The 17,583-nt window shown below is 41.9% G+C and overlaps 1 protein-coding gene across 4 annotated transcripts in view; it reads right to left on the bottom strand.

The window, feature by feature from the left end:
- LOC141167100 (NXPE family member 3-like) overlaps window positions 1-17,583 on the bottom strand; it is a 128,576-nt gene that overhangs the window by 96,027 nt on the left and 14,966 nt on the right. For 2 of the 4 annotated variants that reach the window (XM_073654452.1, XM_073654449.1), the window contains exon 1: window positions 7,080-7,272. Coding sequence is in view for 3 of the 4 variants with exons in the window: in XM_073654449.1 (XP_073510550.1) it covers window positions 7,080-7,127 (48 nt within the window). In the remaining variant the exon portion in view is untranslated. The other 2 variants (XM_073654450.1, XM_073654451.1) reach the window with 2 other exon arrangements.

Below are 17,583 nucleotides of genomic sequence, written 5' to 3' on the forward strand. Positions count from 1 at the left end.
GAGGCCATTGAAGCTTTTGTGTTTTTAAAGGAGAGGTTCACCTCTGCTCCCATCCTTATGCAGCCTGATGTGACTAAGCCGTTTTTGGTTGAGGTTGATGCTTCTTCGGTGGGGGTTGGTGCGGTGTTGTCTCAGGAAAACAAGGATGGAGTACATCCCTGTGCCTTTTTTACAAAAAAATTTTCTGAGACTGAACTTAATTACGATATTGGTAATCGGGAATTGCTGGCGATTAAACTCGCATTTGAACACTGGCGTCACCTCTTGGAAGGTGCTGAATTTCCCATTCAGGTTTTCACTGATCATAAAAATCTGATCTATCTTGATGCTGCCAAGCGCTTGAATGCCCGTCAGGCTAGGTGGGCACTTTTTTTCTCGCGGTTTAATTTTTCCGTTACTTACATCCCGGGTACCAAGAATGTTAAAGCGGATGCTTTGTCTCGCAGCTTTTCTCCCATGGTCGGTGTTGAGGAGGAAGAGGAGACCATTTTACAAGAAGGTGTTGTGATTGCTGCTTTGGACTCCGTTTTGGAGGATGAGATTCTTAAAGCACAGGAGAATGCCCCATCTAACACTCCCCATGGGAGGTTGTTTGTGCCTAGGACCTTTAGGAGAGATTTGTTTGTTGAGTGTCATGAGTCTCGGTTGGCAGGTCATCCAGGAATTTCTGAGACCAAGAGACTGGTGGCCTGGATGGCAGAAGGAAGTCATTAAGTGGGTGCGCCAATGTACTGTGTGTGCAAGATCCAAGTCTTCGCATGCTACTGCTGCGGGGTTGCTTTGCCCTCTGGAGGTTCCTAGTGCACCTTGGACACATCTGGCTATGGACTTTATTACTGACCTTCCCCCCTCTGAAGGTTTCACGGTCATCTGGGTGGTCGTGGACCGTTTTAGCAAGATGTGTCACTTGGTTCCCTTCATCAAACTGCCTTGCGCTAAGACACTCGCTAAGGCCTTTGTCAAGGAAATTGTCAGACTACATGGTGTTCCTGCTGACATTGTTTCTGATAGGGGACCTCAGTTCGTGGCTCGTTTTTGGCGTGCCTTTTGTGACAGGTTGGGAGTTCATTTGTCATTTTCATCCGGATATCTTCCTGAGTCTAATGGCCAGACAGAAAGGAAGAACCAGGATGTTGAACAGTTCTTGCGTTGTTTTGTGGCAGACAATCAAGAGGGGTGGTCTGAGTTTCTGCCACTTGCTGAATTTGCTCTTAACAACCATACATACTCTTCTGCTGGGTGTTCGCCTTTTTTTTGTTGTTCTGGGAGACATCCGTCTTTTGGGTCATTCTCCAAATTGGTTTCGGCTGTGCCTGAGGAGGAGAGTTTTTCCGGTGATTTGGAGAGAGTTTGGACGGATGTGCGTGGTAATCTTCAGGAGGCTAACAAAAAATCTAAGAGGTACTTTGATAGGAAACGGCAAGAGGTTTTGTTTGCTGTTGGTGACATGGTTTGGTTGTCCTCTAAGAATCTGCGATTGAGGATTCCGTCTAAAAAATTGGGTCCCAAGTTCGTAGGGCCCTTTAAGGTGCTTCAGATAGTTAACCAATCTGCTGTTAGGTTGGAGGTTCCTACGTCCTGGAAGATTAACCCGGTGTTTCATGTTTCTCTGTTGAAAAAAGCTGATGTGTCGGATGGTGACGCCTCTGCCACTGTTCCTCCGGTGGTGGAGGACGGGAAATATGAAATTTCCCGCATCCTAAATTCTAGACGGTATAGAGGGAGTTTGCAGTATCTCGTCGCTTGGAAGGGTTTCGGACCTGAGGATAATTCATGGGTGAGGGCGGATGATGTTTCTGCTTCCAGACTTGTCATAGCGTTTCACAGGAGGTTTCCTGGTAAGCCTGGGCCTAGGGGATCCGGAGGATCCTCTTAGGAGAGGGGTTACTGTTACAACTCTCCTGTTAGTTTATTTTTAGTTTGCTGGTCACATGACCATTTTTGCCTATTTAATCCGGCTCCGCCCTCCTGGCATTGCTGGACTTCATTGTATTTACTACTCTTGAGCTAGCTTGGTGCTCTGTTGCCGTTCTCTGTTAGTTTTGCTAGGTCTTCTGACCTCTATGCTTTTTGTTGTGTGTTTGTCTTTGACTGCTACTATTTCTGCTAGGAGGTGTCCAACTTATCCCAGTCCCTAGTTCTTGTAGGGATCCCTCCCTCACATCTATAGGTCTTCGTACAGACTAGCCGAGGACTTTAGCGGGTCTGGTCGCAGGATCAGGTTCCCCGTTACATCGTAGGGATCTAGTTTAGTTCTATTGTAGGGACAGATCTCCTGTCTTTCCTTAGTCTCTGTAGCAGATCATAACAGGTTCTTCATAAGGGTTGGACAGGTTGAGTTTTAACACTCAATCTTTTTGTTCTTCGGGACATAGGCAGCTACCAGAGCTTTCTCTGCTCTCACCTTTGAAAACACATTGACACTCGGCCGAGCCAAACATTCACCACGCTGGTCCCAGTGACTGCAAACAGTTATTGCTTAGCTCGCCATCTACTCCCATGGTACCCTTTTAGGCCAAACCTATTCTCACCTTTCAAGACTTGGCCAACAAAGGTTAGGTGAAACTCCTGTTAAACTTCCTCAGGCGTGTATCAGAATTTCCATAAGGGGGTTGGTTTAGATGAATTATAGAATAATATGTCTTTTTAAATATCATTTAGCTCTAAGAGGTAAAGGTGATAGATTAGGGATGTTTGAAAGATACAGGCCTACACAGATGTCAATTCAAGAACATTACTCGCAAGGCAACAAGTTTGAAGGTTATTAACATTTGTTTTTTTCCCTTGAAAAAGGCGCCAGTCCGACGCGTAAACACTTTGGTTAATAACAACCTTTATTTAATTCCATTTTTCAGTATGTTGTATGGTAAAGTGAATAGTGCAATTCAAAACTACAAAAAGACAAGCCCTCACCTGGCCATGTGGATTGAAATAAAAAAATTATGACTTTTGGAAATTTAAGAAAAAAAAAGCTCAGAGAAAAAAAATCTCTCACGAAAGGAGTTACTTATAAACCGAGACACGCTCAACCTTCAGTTTTGCCCGTCATCGGCTTCTACCCAGGCAAACAAAATTTTATTAGAAAAGTTTCTTATTAACTGTTTTACAAGGAAGGATTAATAAAAATCTAAACAATTTCATTGTGGCACGGAAGACCTGGACTTTTTTAATGAACTTGCAAAGTGAGTCACAAGTAAGACCCAGACTTCCAAAAATTCCTTTTTGAACACCTGTTATTTTATTTTTTTTTTAAAAAGGCAGTATTATGTTGACTAACTGCGCACGGAAAAAGATGAGTAGTAACATGTGAATAATACAGAGATTTGATTGATAGTTTAAAGAGATAGGAGAGTTGCCTTCAGCAGTGCCAGAATCCATGTGATTGATCAGTGATATGGTGGAGCCGGCATCAATCCTGCTGCATTTGAATTACAATCATAATTTTTTACTTAATTCTTAATGCACTAGAAAGCATCAGCAAGTCACAGGAAAAAATAATCTGAAATCAGGATCAGTGTCAGATGGCGTCCTTGCTAGTCACAAGAAATTGTACTGAGGTTTTGAATTTCTTGTGCAATCTTTTTTGTGAATGGGGGGAACATTTTTTTTTTAACAATACAAAAGAAAATTCCCCATCATCCATACATTTAACTGTGACTATCTACTTCGCACAGTGTACCTGTTGCAAACAATTTTTCTTTGCGCATATGTTTGGACAATTTTACATTCATACATGCCACACTAATACAGCGGCCTGGTGTAGGAGAAGGCTTGTTTGGACATGAGCCTACCTACCTACGTACCTACCTAGCATTTCTTATTTTATTGTTTTTGTAAAGAGGTTGTATTATGTTAAAAAAATAGTAAGATTTGACAACCATACACACCACACCTATACTGCCACCTGTTGACACATTTTGCTTTCTATACGTATACCTACTAACCTACTAATCTATCATTTCTCACTGCATCAATTTTGGGCAAGGGTTGAATAATTGGGGTTGCAAAGATCATCAAAAGTTAATTATAGTGTTGTACAAAATGTATGGGAAAAGAAAAAGTGGCAATGGAAATAGACTAGGTAGTGTGAAAAAAAAAACCTATAATGGCCAATAATGTAGGAGCAACAAGCAAAAGCACCACCAACACTGGCACCAACCATCTGGGCTGTAGAACTAACAAATACAAGTCGCAATTGGCCTCCTTTGCCTCTGGCAAGCATGTTAATGGGGAGGAAATGGATTGTGTTATGGAATATATGGCATATCACTTGTCTCAGTCGCAGCAGGATGATGTTACCTCTGACAGTGACACAGTCAGTCAGTGTATCGCACAGCACAATTAACCTAATGACAAAATACGATGAGGGATAATATTTTCCCCTTTTTTTGTAAATCTGTCTGTGCTATGTGTTATTAACCCCTTCACCCCGGACGATTTTCCATTTATTTATTTTTTAATTTTTTCCTCCCATTCTTCTAAGACCTGTAACTTTTTTATTTTTGTGTCAAATGTTGTACTTTTGAATGACCTCATTAATTTTATCATGTGATGTACTGGAAAGCGCGGAAAAATTCCAAGTGGGGTTAAGTTGCAAAAAAAAATGCATTTCCCTCTTGTTTTTTGAGTTTTTTATTTACCATGTTTAAAATGTTTACTCGTAGGTCAGTACGAGTATGCTGATACCAAATGTATTGTTTTTTTTTATTTAAGTGGTAAAAAAAATTGTGAAATTTGTAAAAAAAATAAAATAAAAACATTTTTGTTGCCATTTTCCAAGACCCATAACATTTTCATCTTTTGGGATATGGGGGTTACTTTTTGCACCCTGAGATTACATTTTTACTGATACAATTTTGGGGTAGATATGATGTTTGGATCGCCTCTTATTGCATTTTATTGCAACGTTGCGGAGACCAAAAACTTGTAATTCTGGTGTTTTGATTTTTTTTTTCTGTTACGCCGTTTACCGATCTGATTGATTTACTTTTATTTTGATAGATTAGACTTTTACGAACTCAACGATTCTAATTATGTATATTTTACATTTTTTTAATTGTTTTATTTTTAATGGGGCAAAAGGGAGGTGTTTTGAACTTTTGTGTTTTATTTTTTTCATATATTTATAAACTTTTCCTCCACTTTTTACTGTATTTAATAGTCCCCTTAGGGGACTTGAAGCTGTGATCGTCCAATCGCTCGTGCTATACCTAGCAGTCGGCGTTCACAGGAGGATAGTAATGACAGGCACTGGGTCATAAGCTGTCATGACAACCCATTGGTGCCCCGCGATCACGTCATGGGCGCGGTGATCGGAGTATTGAATGATGCGCCCCCTTGCTGGCATGTGTTAAACGCCACTGTCAGGATTTTAAATCAGCCAACATGTGCGGGGGAAGATATGGGCTCGGCGTGCTAGCCTGCGTCAAAGTCAGGCACACGACTTTTGACTTTTGACATACATATATATGAAAAGTTGTGAAGGGGTTCAACAAGCTGTTGATTATCACCGCTTACCAACCATTTACCCATAGCCAGATATGTTGAGGTCACATGGAGATTACTAATGCTTTGTTTGTATTAAAGAGCTTGAAAGGGGTTGGATAAAGTCTTAGGAGACCTCATCTCTTGAGGGCAACTGGAGGCTTTGCACTGTTAAGATTAGCTGCAAATATATATATATTTTTTTAAATAATTCGTTAAACCTGGAGAACTCTAAATTTTAAAGAAAGAATCTTCTCTACTGCTGCATGGCTAAAACAAAAATTCAAGATTTGACAACCCCTTTAATTGTCAGCCAATCAGAGTCACTTCCTCTCATTTATAATACACAATCATGTGACTATTCATGGCCAATAGAATAACTCCAAGTGAACCCCTACTCCTCAGATTCAGGATCACATGACCATCACAACACAGTCTAAAAACATTTATTGCTTTCAAAAATACATAGAAGCAAAGTAAAAACTAGAATGAATTGGAAGACTCTGATTCTACTAGGAATTTAGAGGAGTTTTGGGATATTCATGGTCAATGATCGCTGTTCAACAACAAATTGAGAAATGTAATGTGGTAAATGTATGGAAGCAAAGACATTTTTTTAATATAAGGTTGGCAATAATTGAGCACAGCTTTACAAGAACATTAAGTTTGATGACGTAGTTTAGGCTGTCGAGAAGTGTTTGTTCTGAATTTTTAGGAAACAATGGTGCGCCCAATTACAAAAGGCTGGTGGAGATGCTCATGTGCCACCACAAGCTTGGGGTACACATGTCTCTGAAGATTCACTTTCTCCATTCCCACCTTGACTTCTTCTCAGAGAACTGTGGAGCCGTCAGTGATGAACATGGTGGGAGATTCCATCAGGACATTGCTGCCATTGAGAAAAGGTATGAAGGGAAATGAAGCCCGGCAACGTTAGGAGACTACTGTCGGACAATCAAGAGAAATGCTCCAGAGCTGCACTACAAACAGTAGGCCAAGAGAAAGCACCCAAATTGAAATTGCAATAACTGTAGTTATTTGGTTATTTATTATGTATTTTGGCCCATGTAATGAAAAAATTGTCGGAAAAATTTCCAATAAATGCGTGGAAGGTCTTTGCAAATTTCACATTGTAACCATGAATTGTGTATTTCATTAATTTCATTGCCCCACATCTCCTATTTTAAATACCAGAGCTAATGATTAAGCGATATAGTGATATTCTGTTCCCTTATGGTCATAGAAATGTAAATGACCTCATTTGAATGCATTTACAAAAAGTTTATGAAAATGTGTTCAACAGTGTAATTAGTATCTTGACAGCGGGGCCCTGGGTATGCTCAGAGGAAAGAAGAGTTGACCACCAGCATTTCTAGAAGGACCTCCAAAAATTGCCAAGACAGAGGGCGAAGGCTCCCTCTGTGGAGCTCATCAAGTTCAAGGGGTTGCAATGGCAGCCAGAAGCTGAACAAAGCCCTCCAGTTCTGTCACGGCCATCAATGTAAAATACCAGAAATCCCCATGTAAGGGGTCCTTTGTGAACTCTGCCATTAGCTAATTTTATAGAGGTAGGACGGTAGCCCCCATGTACTTACCCCTGCCAGACATACAAGACACAAGATCAGGAGCCAGCGTTGCTTCATGTTCAGGATGAAGAGTCCTCTGTAAAGTAGAGATCTCTGCTATAAACATTTCACCGCCTCTATAATTTACAGGCTTCCATCTATCATGTACAGTAGATTGCAGATGTAAAAAGAAAGTGACCTTTCACACAGCTGTTTCCTATCAATGTCTACCTGTTCCTTGAAGTGGACTCTGTACATTGGTGGAGAGGCGTAGCAGTTTATCAGTTCCTGTCTGTAAAGAAGTTGAAGTGTAGAGTCAGTGTGAATTATCCAGCAGGACCCGGACCAGTGGCCATCTCCGTGATCTGTGGCTTTTGGGTTGACGGGAACCCTGAGAGCCATCTCCTACCTCCTGGCATAAGCGGCTCTTCTTCTGATTAGCCGGCCTGGTGCAATGTTATTATTGGTCATTGCGGTGTTATGCACTTGTGACGTCACACCAGGCCGAGTAATCAAAAGAAGCAGCAAGATTATATCCTAAGAATGTTTGTTCGATGATTATCTTTAAGTGTAGATATAACTTAACGTGCAGAGAGATGATGGGAGTAATACTCTTGTTTGCAAAAGAAACTCCTTTATTATGTATTGCGCCGTCCCTTAGTATATAGTGACCACTCTTGTTATGTATTGCTCTGTTCCTTATTATACAGAATCCTCTCTTTTGTATAGTGCTGTCCCTTATTACATAGTATCCTTTCTTGTGTATAGTGCCATCCATTATTACATAGTATCCTCTATTATGTATAGCGCCGTTCCTTATTACATAGTATCCTCTTTTGTGTATAGTTCTGTCCCTTTTTACATAGTATCCTCTCTTGTGTATAGCGCCATCTCTTATTATATAGTATCCTCTATTATGTATTGTGCTGTCCCTTATTATATAATATTCTCTCTTGTGTATAGCACCATCCCCTATTATATAATATCCTCTCTTGTGTATAGCGCCATCCCTTATTCATAGTATCCTCTCTTGTTGTGTATAGCACCGTCCCTTATTACATAGTGTCCTTTCTTGTGTATAGCGTAGTCCCTTATTGCATAGTATCCTCTCTTGTTATGTATAGTATCATCTCTTAATACATAATATCCTCTCTTGTGTATAGCGCCATCCTTTATTCATAGTATCCTCTCTTGTTGTGCATAGTGCCATCCCTTATTACATAGTATCCTTTCTTGTTATGTATAGTGCCATCCCTTATTACATAGTATCCGCTCTTATGATGTATAGCACCATCCCTTATTACATAGTATTTTTTATTATGTATAGCGACGTCACTTAGTATATAAGTTCTTCTCTTATTATGTGTAGCGCTGTCCACTATGTTAACCCAGTGTACCGTCAGCGAGATGTACCGTCCCTGCCCACAAGCACGTGTCCACGTGTCCTTGGTTAGGTGGACTTTACCTGTAACTGCGTTGTTGAGAGCACGGCTAATGTTTTGGGACACTTGGTGCTTGTGTAATGCGGGTGTAATGCAGGTGCCGGAATGCAATGCACAGAGACACAAGGCGAGAACAGTCAAAGATGAATATAAACAGTTTATATATATATACAGTACAGACCAAAAGTTTGGACACAACTTCTCATTTAAAGATTTTTCTGTATTTTCATGACTATGAAAATTGTACATTCACACTGAAGGCATCAAAACTATGAATTACCACATGTGGAATTATATACTTAACAAAAAATTGTGAAACAACTGAAAATATGTCTTATATTCTAGGTTCTTCAAAGTAGCCACCTTTTGCTTTGATGACTGCTTTAAACACTCTTGGCATTCTCTTGATGAGCTTCAAGAGGTAGTCACCGGAAATGGTCTTCCAACAATCTTGAAGGAGTTCCCAGAGATGCTTAGCACTTGTTGGCCCTTTTGCCTTCACTCTGCGGTCCAGCTCACCCCAAACCATCTCGATTGGGTTCAGGTCTGGTGACTGTGGAGGCCAGGTCATCTGGCGTAGCACCCCATCACTCTCCTTCTTGGTCAAATAGCCCTTACACAGCCTGGAGGTGTGTTTGGGGTCATTGTCCTGTTGAAAAATAAATGATGGTCCAACTAAACGCAAACCGGATGGAATAGCATGCCGCTGCAAGATGCTGTGGTAGCCATGCTGGTTCAGTATGCCTTCAATTTTGAATAAATCCCCAACAGTGTCACCAGCAAAGCACCCCCACACTATCACACCTCCTCCTCCATGCTTCACGGTGGGAACCAGGCATGTAGACTCCATCCGTTCACCTTTTCTGCGTCGCACAAAGACACGGTGGTTGGAACCAAAGATCTCAAATTTGGACTCATCAGACCAAAGCACAGATTTCCACTGGTCTAATGTCCATTCCTTGTGTTTTTTAGCCCAAACAAGTCTCTTCTGCTTGTTGCCTTTCCTTAGCAGTGGTTTCCTAGCAGCTATTTTACCATGAAGCCCTGCTGCACAAAGTCTCCTCTTAACAGTTGTTGTAGAAATGTGTCTGCTGCTAGAACTCTGTGTAGCATTGACCTGGTCTCTAATCTGAGCTGCTGTTAACCTGCGATTTCTGAGGCTGGTAACTCGGATAAACTTATCCTCAGAAGCAGAGGTGACTCTTGGTCTTCCTTTCCTGGGGCGGTCCTCATGTGCTCCAGTTTCTTTGTAGCGCTTGATGGTTTTTGCAACTGCACTTGGGGACACTTTCAAAGTTTGCCCAATTTTTCGGACTGACTGACCTTCATTTCTTAAAGTAATGATGGCCACTCGTTTTTCTTTACTTATCTGCTTTTTTCTTGCCATAATACAAATTCTAACAGTCTATTCAGTAGGACTATCAGCTGTGTATCCACCTGACTTCTGCACAACACAACTGATGGTCGCAACCCCATTTATAAGGCAATAAATCCCACTTATTAAACCTGACAGGGCACACCTGTGAAGTGAAAACCATTTCCGGTGACTACCTCTTGAAGCTCATCAAGAGAATGCCAAGAGTGTGCAAAGCAGTCATCAATGCAAAAGGTGGCTACTTTGAAGAACCAAGAATATAATACCTATTTTCAGTTGTTTCACACTTTTTTGTTAAGTATATCATTCCACATGTGTTAATTCATAGTTTTGATGCCTTCAGTGTGAATGTACAATTTTCAAAGTCATGAAAATACAGAGAAATCTTTAAATGAGAAGGTGTGTCCAAACTTTTGGTCTGTACTGTATATAACAGGTATTCTGAACAAGGGATTGGCAACAAGGGTAATGAACAGTAATTTGAAATATTAGCAAGATACGAAGTCTCTCAAAGTAATGTGGTGCCCTTAGTCATGGGAGACACCACGTGAGTTCTTTAACTCTGCATATGGCCCTAGCGGGGGTCACCGGTTATTCCCGCTAGGCCGAAAGTCTTTTCCGGACAAATTCAATTAGATCACGTTGAGCTCCTTTAACCCCAACCGTTCCCCTCCCAACCTGAGTACCTAAACCCAATTGGCCCCGGTACCGTGAGTGAACAGTAGAAGTGACGGCCCTGTTCATGTATGCAGCTCCTCTGCCTTCACTGGCGTGACTTTCCTGGGGCAGCCGTCTCTCAACTCCTCTCTTCTTTGCTGTTGGAGGCAATCTCTCAAGCCTTGGGTAGGGGGGTCCAGACTAGAGATGAGCGTTGTTCTACTCGAACTGTTCGCCAATCTCAAATTCGAGCTGTTTTGGGCGGTGTTCGAGCCGGTCGGCGAACACGAACAATTTGAGAAAAATTTGGCTGTTCGAGGTTATGTTCGATAACTGTTCGTGCACCAAAATCATAACTGGATTTTTTCTCAGTAATGATGAAAATTAATGTTAATACGCAGTTTGAGTGTACAGCGGGGCGGGGGGAGGGGCAGGGGATGGATCTCTGCAGGAACAATGAAGATCTCCATTTTTTTTTCTCTTTCCCGCATTTGCAGTGGGGAGGTGCAATCTGTCAGCCTATCAGCAGCGCACACACGGAGCGAAGTGCTTTTTTTCACACAAGCAAGGGCATGTGTGATTGGCAGTGTATGTCACATGTCCTTGCCCTATAAGACCAAGCCATTTTCCCCGTCGCCACCATTTTCTCACTGCTGCAGCTGCGTGTTAGACGGCACCGCTGTTGCTGTGTGCGCTATACCTTGTTAATTTCAAGCCAATTTTCGCACAAATATACAGATAGCTTGGGAGTAGGGAATAGTTGTGATTGCAGTCATTTTAAGGACTAGGTTACAGCATTTCCTACGACTTTTATCAAGCAGGTCTGTGCTCTTAAATAGATAGATTGTGGGAGTAAAGACTAATTGTAATTGGAGTCCTTTTCAGGACTAGGTTACATCAGTTCCTATCAGTTTTTGCCAGGCAGGTCTGTGCCAGTGCTGTGCAAGTTTTTTTCACAGCATTTGGCTGAATCTAGCAAAGCTAATCCTTTTTGGCCTATTGCAGAGTGTGTTAGTCAGTGGAGTAGCCTATCTGTGTTGCAAGATATACCACCTGTGTATAGAATACCAATTTTTTTACTGCACCTAGTGAAGTAAAATCTTTTGGGCATAGCATCATTCTATTAGTCCATCTATACTGACCTCCATCAGGTTGCAAACTGAATATAATTTTTTCCTGCATCTAGCTCTGAAAAAATATTTGGGCTTCTAGCAGTGTGTGGGACTTGGTCTATTAGTCCATCTATACTGACCTCCATCAGGTTGCAAATTAAAAATAATTTTTTTCTTCATTTAGCTCTGAAAAAATATTTGGGCTTCTAGCAGTGTGTGGGACTTGTTCTATTAGTCCTTCTATACTGACCTCCATCAGGTTGCAAATTAAAAATAATTTTTTTCTTCATTTAGCTCTGAAAAAATATTTGGGCTTCTAGCAGTGTGTGGGACTTTCTCTATTAGTCCATCTATACTGACCTCCAGCAGGTTGCAAATTGAATATAATTTTTTTCTGCATCTAGCTCTGAAAAAATATTTGGGCTTCTAGCGGTGTGTGGGACTTGGTCTATTAGTCCATCTATACCGACCTCCATCAGGTTGCAAATTAAAAATAATTTTTTTCTGCATCTAGCTCTGAAAAAATATTTGGGCTTCTAGCAGTGTGTGGGACTTGGTCTATTAGTCCATCTATACTGACCTCCATCAGGTTGCAAATTAAAAATAATTTTTTTCTTCATTTATCTCTGAAAAAATATTTGGGCTTCTAGCAGCGTGTGGGACTTGTTCTATTAGTCCATCTATACTGACCTCCATCAGGTTGCAAATTAAAAATAATTTTTTTCTGCATCTAGCTCTGAAAAAATATTTGGGCTTCTAGCAGTGTGTGGAACTTGGTCTATTAGTCCATCTATACTGACCTCCATCAGGTTGCAAATTAAAAATAATTTTTTTCTGCATCTAGCTCTGAAAAAATATTTGGGCTTCTAGCAGTGTGTGGGACTTGGTCTATTAGTCCATCTATACTGACCTCCATCAGGTTGCAAATTAAAAATAATTTTTTTCTGCATCTAGCTCTGAAAAAATATTTGGGCTTCTAGCAGTGTGTGGGACTTGGTCTATTAGTCCATCTATACTGACCTCCATCAGGTTGCAAATTGAATAAAAAAAATTTCTGCATCTAGCTCTGAAAAAATATTTGGGCTTCTAGCGGTGTGTGGGACTTGGTCTATTAGTCCATCTATACTGACCTCCATCAGGTTGCAAATTAAAAATAATTTTTTTCTGCATCTAGCTCTGAAAAAATATTTGGGCTTCTAGCAGTGTGTGGGACTTGTTCTATTAGTCCATCTATACTGACCTCCATCAGGTTGTAAATTAAAAATAATTTTTTTCTGCATCTAGCTCTGAAAAAATATTTGGGCTTCTAGCAGTGTGTGGGACTTGGTCTATTAGTCCATCTATACTGACCTCCATCAGGTTGCAAATTAAAAATAATTTTTTTCTTCATTTAGCTCTGAAAAAATATTTGGGCTTCTAGCAGTGTGTGGGACTTGTTCTATTAGTCCTTCTATACTGACCTCCAGCAGGTTGCAAATTGAATATAATTTTTTTCTGCATCTAGCTCTGAAAAAATATTTGGGCTTCTAGCGGTGTGTGGGACTTGGTCTATTAGTCCATCTATACTGACCTCCATCAGGTTGCAAATTAAAAATATTTTTTTTCTGCATCTAGCTCTGAAAAAAATATTTGGGCTTCTAGCAGTGTGTGGGACTTGGTCTATTAGTCCATCTATACTGACCTCCATCAGGTTGCAAATTAAAAATAATTTTTTTCTGCATCTAGCTCTGAAAAAATATTTGGGCTTCTAGCAGTGTGTGGGACTTGGTCTATTAGTCCATCTATACTGACCTCCATCAGGTTGCAAATTAAAAATAATTTTTTTCTGCATCTAGCTCTGAAAAAATATTTGGGCTTCTAGCAGTGTGTGGGACTTGGTCTATTAGTCCATCTATACTGACCTCCATCAGGTTGCAAATTGAATAAAAAAAATTTCTGCATCTAGCTCTGAAAAAATATTTGGGCTTCTAGCGGTGTGTGGGACTTGGTCTATTAGTCCATCTATACTGACCTCCATCAGGTTGTAAATTAAAAATAATTTTTTTCTGCATCTAGCTCTGAAAAAATATTTGGGCTTCTAGCAGTGTGTGGGACTTGGTCTATTAGTCCATCTATACTGACCTCCATCAGGTTGTAAATTAAAAATAATTTTTTTCTGCATCTAGCTCTGAAAAAATATTTGGGCTTCTAGCTGTGTGTGGGACTTGTTCTATTAGTCCTTCTATACTGACCTCCATCAGGTTGCAAATTAAAAATAATTTTTTTCTTCATTTAGCTCTGAAAAAATATTTGGGCTTCTAGCAGTGTGTGGGACTTGTTCTATTAGTCCTTCTATACTGACCTCCAGCAGGTTGCAAATTGAATATAATTTTTTTCTGCATCTAGCTCTGAAAAAATATTTGGGCTTCTAGCGGTGTGTGGGACTTGGTCTATTAGTCCATCTATACTGACCTCCATCAGGTTGCAAATTAAAAATAATTTTTTTCTGCATCTAGCTCTGAAAAAATATTTGGGCTTCTAGCAGTGTGTGGGACTTGGTCTATTAGTCCATCTATACTGACCTCCATCAGGTTGCAAATTGAATAAAAAAATTTTCTGCATCTAGCTCTGAAAAAATATTTGGGCTTCTAGCGGTGTGTGGGACTTTCTCTATTAGTCCATCTATACTGACCTCCATCAGGTTGCAAATTAAAAATATTTTTTTTCTGCATCTAGCTCTGAAAAAATATTTGGGCTTCTAGCAGTGTGTGGGACTTGGTCTATTAGTCCATCTATACTGACCTCCATCAGGTTGCAAATTAAAAATAATTTTTTTCTTCATTTATCTCTGAAAAAATATTTGGGCTTCTAGCAGCGTGTGGGACTTGTTCTATTAGTCCATCTATACTGACCTCCATCAGGTTGCAAATTAAAAATAATTTTTTTCTGCATCTAGCTCTGAAAAAATATTTGGGCTTCTAGCAGTGTGTGGGACTTGTTCTATTAGTCCTTCTATACTGACCTCCAGCAGGTTGCAAATTGAATATAATTTTTTTCTGCATCTAGCTCTGAAAAAATATTTGGGCTTCTAGCGGTGTGTGGGACTTGGTCTATTAGTCCATCTATACTGACCTCCATCAGGTTGCAAATTAAAAATAATTTTTTTCTGCATCTAGCTCTGAAAAAATATTTGGGCTTCTAGCAGTGTGTGGGACTTGGTCTATTAGTCCATCTATACTGACCTCCATCAGGTTGCAAATTGAATAAAAAAAATTTCTGCATCTAGCTCTGAAAAAATATTTGGGCTTCTAGCGGTGTGTGGGACTTGGTCTATTAGTCCATCTATACTGACCTCCATCAGGTTGCAAATTAAAAATAATTTTTTTCTGCATCTAACCCAGCCAATAGTTTTGGCCTAATACCACAGTTTGGCCACTCAGCTCTGCTCGGTTACCATCCATTGTTTTTTTGTGCAAACAACTCCAGAGTTGTGAATTAGTTAACCACCAAAATGAGTGGAAAAAGGCCTGCTGCTGGTGGAAAGGGGAATAGGCGTGTTGGGAAGGGGAAAAAAGGTTGTGTCCGTGGGGTAGGTGCAGAAGAAAGACCATCTTCCAGCCAAACTAAAATGTCTACTTCTTTTAGCGGACAATGTGATAAGATCCCTTTCTTACGGCCACGCCAATCGCTACAAATTCCAGATGAGGCACAAAAACAGCAGGTGCTTCAACGGATATCAAGTGCTCCTTTAAGTGGGCTCTCCTCCACATCAACTTCAACATCACAAATACTCCAGTCCTCAAAGGTGTCACCCAAATCGCACTTGCTTCCTCACAGCTCCCAAATCTCCAGCTGCCCGTCTGAGTATGAGGTAGAACAGATGGTTGAGTCTGCAGAGCTGTTTACTCATACTATAGCCTGGGAATCAGAGGTCGACTCCAGCGCTTCTGTGAATCCAGACGAGGAAATGATCTGCACTGATGCCCAGAATCTTTATGAGTCGGATCCAGGACCAGACGCAGAAGGTTCTGACCATAATGTAGACCCTCATTCCCAAACTGTAACTCCTGTTGGTGGAGACAATGAGGAAGACGATGATAAGACTCAAATACCTGATTGGAGCGACAACTTTAGTTTTTTGTCAGGGCAGGAACAGGTTGGCTCTGAGGACGACGGGTATGATAACGCACAGGGTGATGATGATGAGGTCGGAGATCCCACTTACTGTCAACCCACAGTCAGCCAAGAGATGAGGTCAGCAGAGGAGGTGGAGGAAGATGCTAGTGACGACGAGGTCAGGTTGCGCCTTCCTGGACAGAGACGTAGTACTGGAAGCACGTCAACAACTGCATCCTCAAACACAACTCTGCCTCTCACCACAAGTCGTGGTGGCTCTTCAGGTCGCATGGGTGCTAAGCCTTGCATAGCCTGGGCATTTTTTCAGATCGATAAAGATGACCCAACTCGTGTTATCTGTAACATTTGTCAGCAAAAGCTAAGTAGAGGCCAAAAAATACATAGTTTGAGTACTTCATGCATGAACCGGCACATGGACATGAAGCATAAGTTGCAGTGGGAAGCTCAGTGTGCTACAATGCGGCCTAGCCGGCCGGGCCAACCACCGTCTGCCATATCTTGTGCATCCGCGGCCTCTTCATCCTCTGTGACTGGGGGGACAGCAGTCACACCTGTTTTGGGGCGCAGACCTGCCACCTCTTTACCCGCAACAGCCAGCGTGATTGGCAGGTCATCATTTTCTTTGGAGGTGGTAACACCAGCTGGTCTTGAGCGCTGTCCGACATCGATAGCACCACCTTTGGATCAAGGCAACCTAACATGTCCGCCTGCATCTTCCTCACAGACCGGCAGTTTGCCGGGGACACCCTTATCAACCCCGTCTAAGCACAATAGCCAGCCCTCGGTCCCTCAGATGTGGACAAGTAAAAGACCATTTCCTCCTAGCCATGAGAAAGCTAAGAGGTTGAATTTCACCATCTGCAAGCTCTTGGCTACAGAAATGCTGCCTTTCCGCCTGGTGGACACAGAGGATTTTCGAGACCTTATGTCCGTCGCAGTGCCCCAGTACCAGATGCCCAGTCGGCACTACTTCTCAAAGAAAGGTGTGCCTGCGCTCCACCAGCATGTCGCACACAACATCACCGCTTCTTTGAGAAACTCTGTGTGTGACAGGGTGCATTTCACCACAGACACTTGGACGAGTAGGCATGGACAGGGGCGTTACATGTCGCTGACTGGGCACTGGGTAACTATGGTGACAGCAGGACAAGGGGCTGCTGTCCAAGTCTTGCCGTCCCCACGAGTTGTGCGTCAATCCTCTTTATGTCAAAGTTCCTCCACTGCTTCTGCCTCCTCAACCTCCTCTCGGTCTTCCACCTGCACCCAAAGCCTGTCTGGTCATGCCACAAGCTTTCTAACTGCGCAGAAGGGATCCTGCACACCTCCTTACTATGCTGGCAGTAGGGCTCAACGTCATCAGGCGGTTTTTACATTGAAATGTCTGGGAAATGTGAGTCACACAGCTGAGGAGTTGTGGTCAGCTCTGGAGAACCAATTTCATGAATGGTTGTCTCCACTGGACCTGAAACCAGGGAAGGCCGTGTGCGACAATGCTGCAAACCTGGGTGCGGCCCTTCGCCGGGGCAATGTCACACACGTGCCTTGTATGGCTCACGTGTTGAACCTGGTTGTCCAGCAATTTTTAGCCCACTATCCCAGACTAGATGGCCTTCTGCAGAGGGCACGGTCGCTGTGTGCTCACTTCCGCCGTTCGCATCCCGCAGCTCAGCGACTTACATCTCTACAGAAGTCGTTGGGCCTGCCACTTCACCGGCTAAAATGCGATGTGCCTACCCGGTGGAATTCAACTCTGCACATGTTGCAGCGACTGTGGCAGCACCGACAAGCCCTGGTGCAATACGTTCTGACGTATAGCCTGGGCCAACGAGATT

The sequence above is a fragment of the Phyllobates terribilis genome, unplaced genomic scaffold, assembly GCF_046119375.1.
Source record: "Phyllobates terribilis strain yellow unplaced genomic scaffold, ASM4611937v1 Scaffold_11__3_contigs__length_659146591, whole genome shotgun sequence".
NCBI classification, from domain to species: Eukaryota; Metazoa; Chordata; class Amphibia; order Anura; family Dendrobatidae; genus Phyllobates; species Phyllobates terribilis.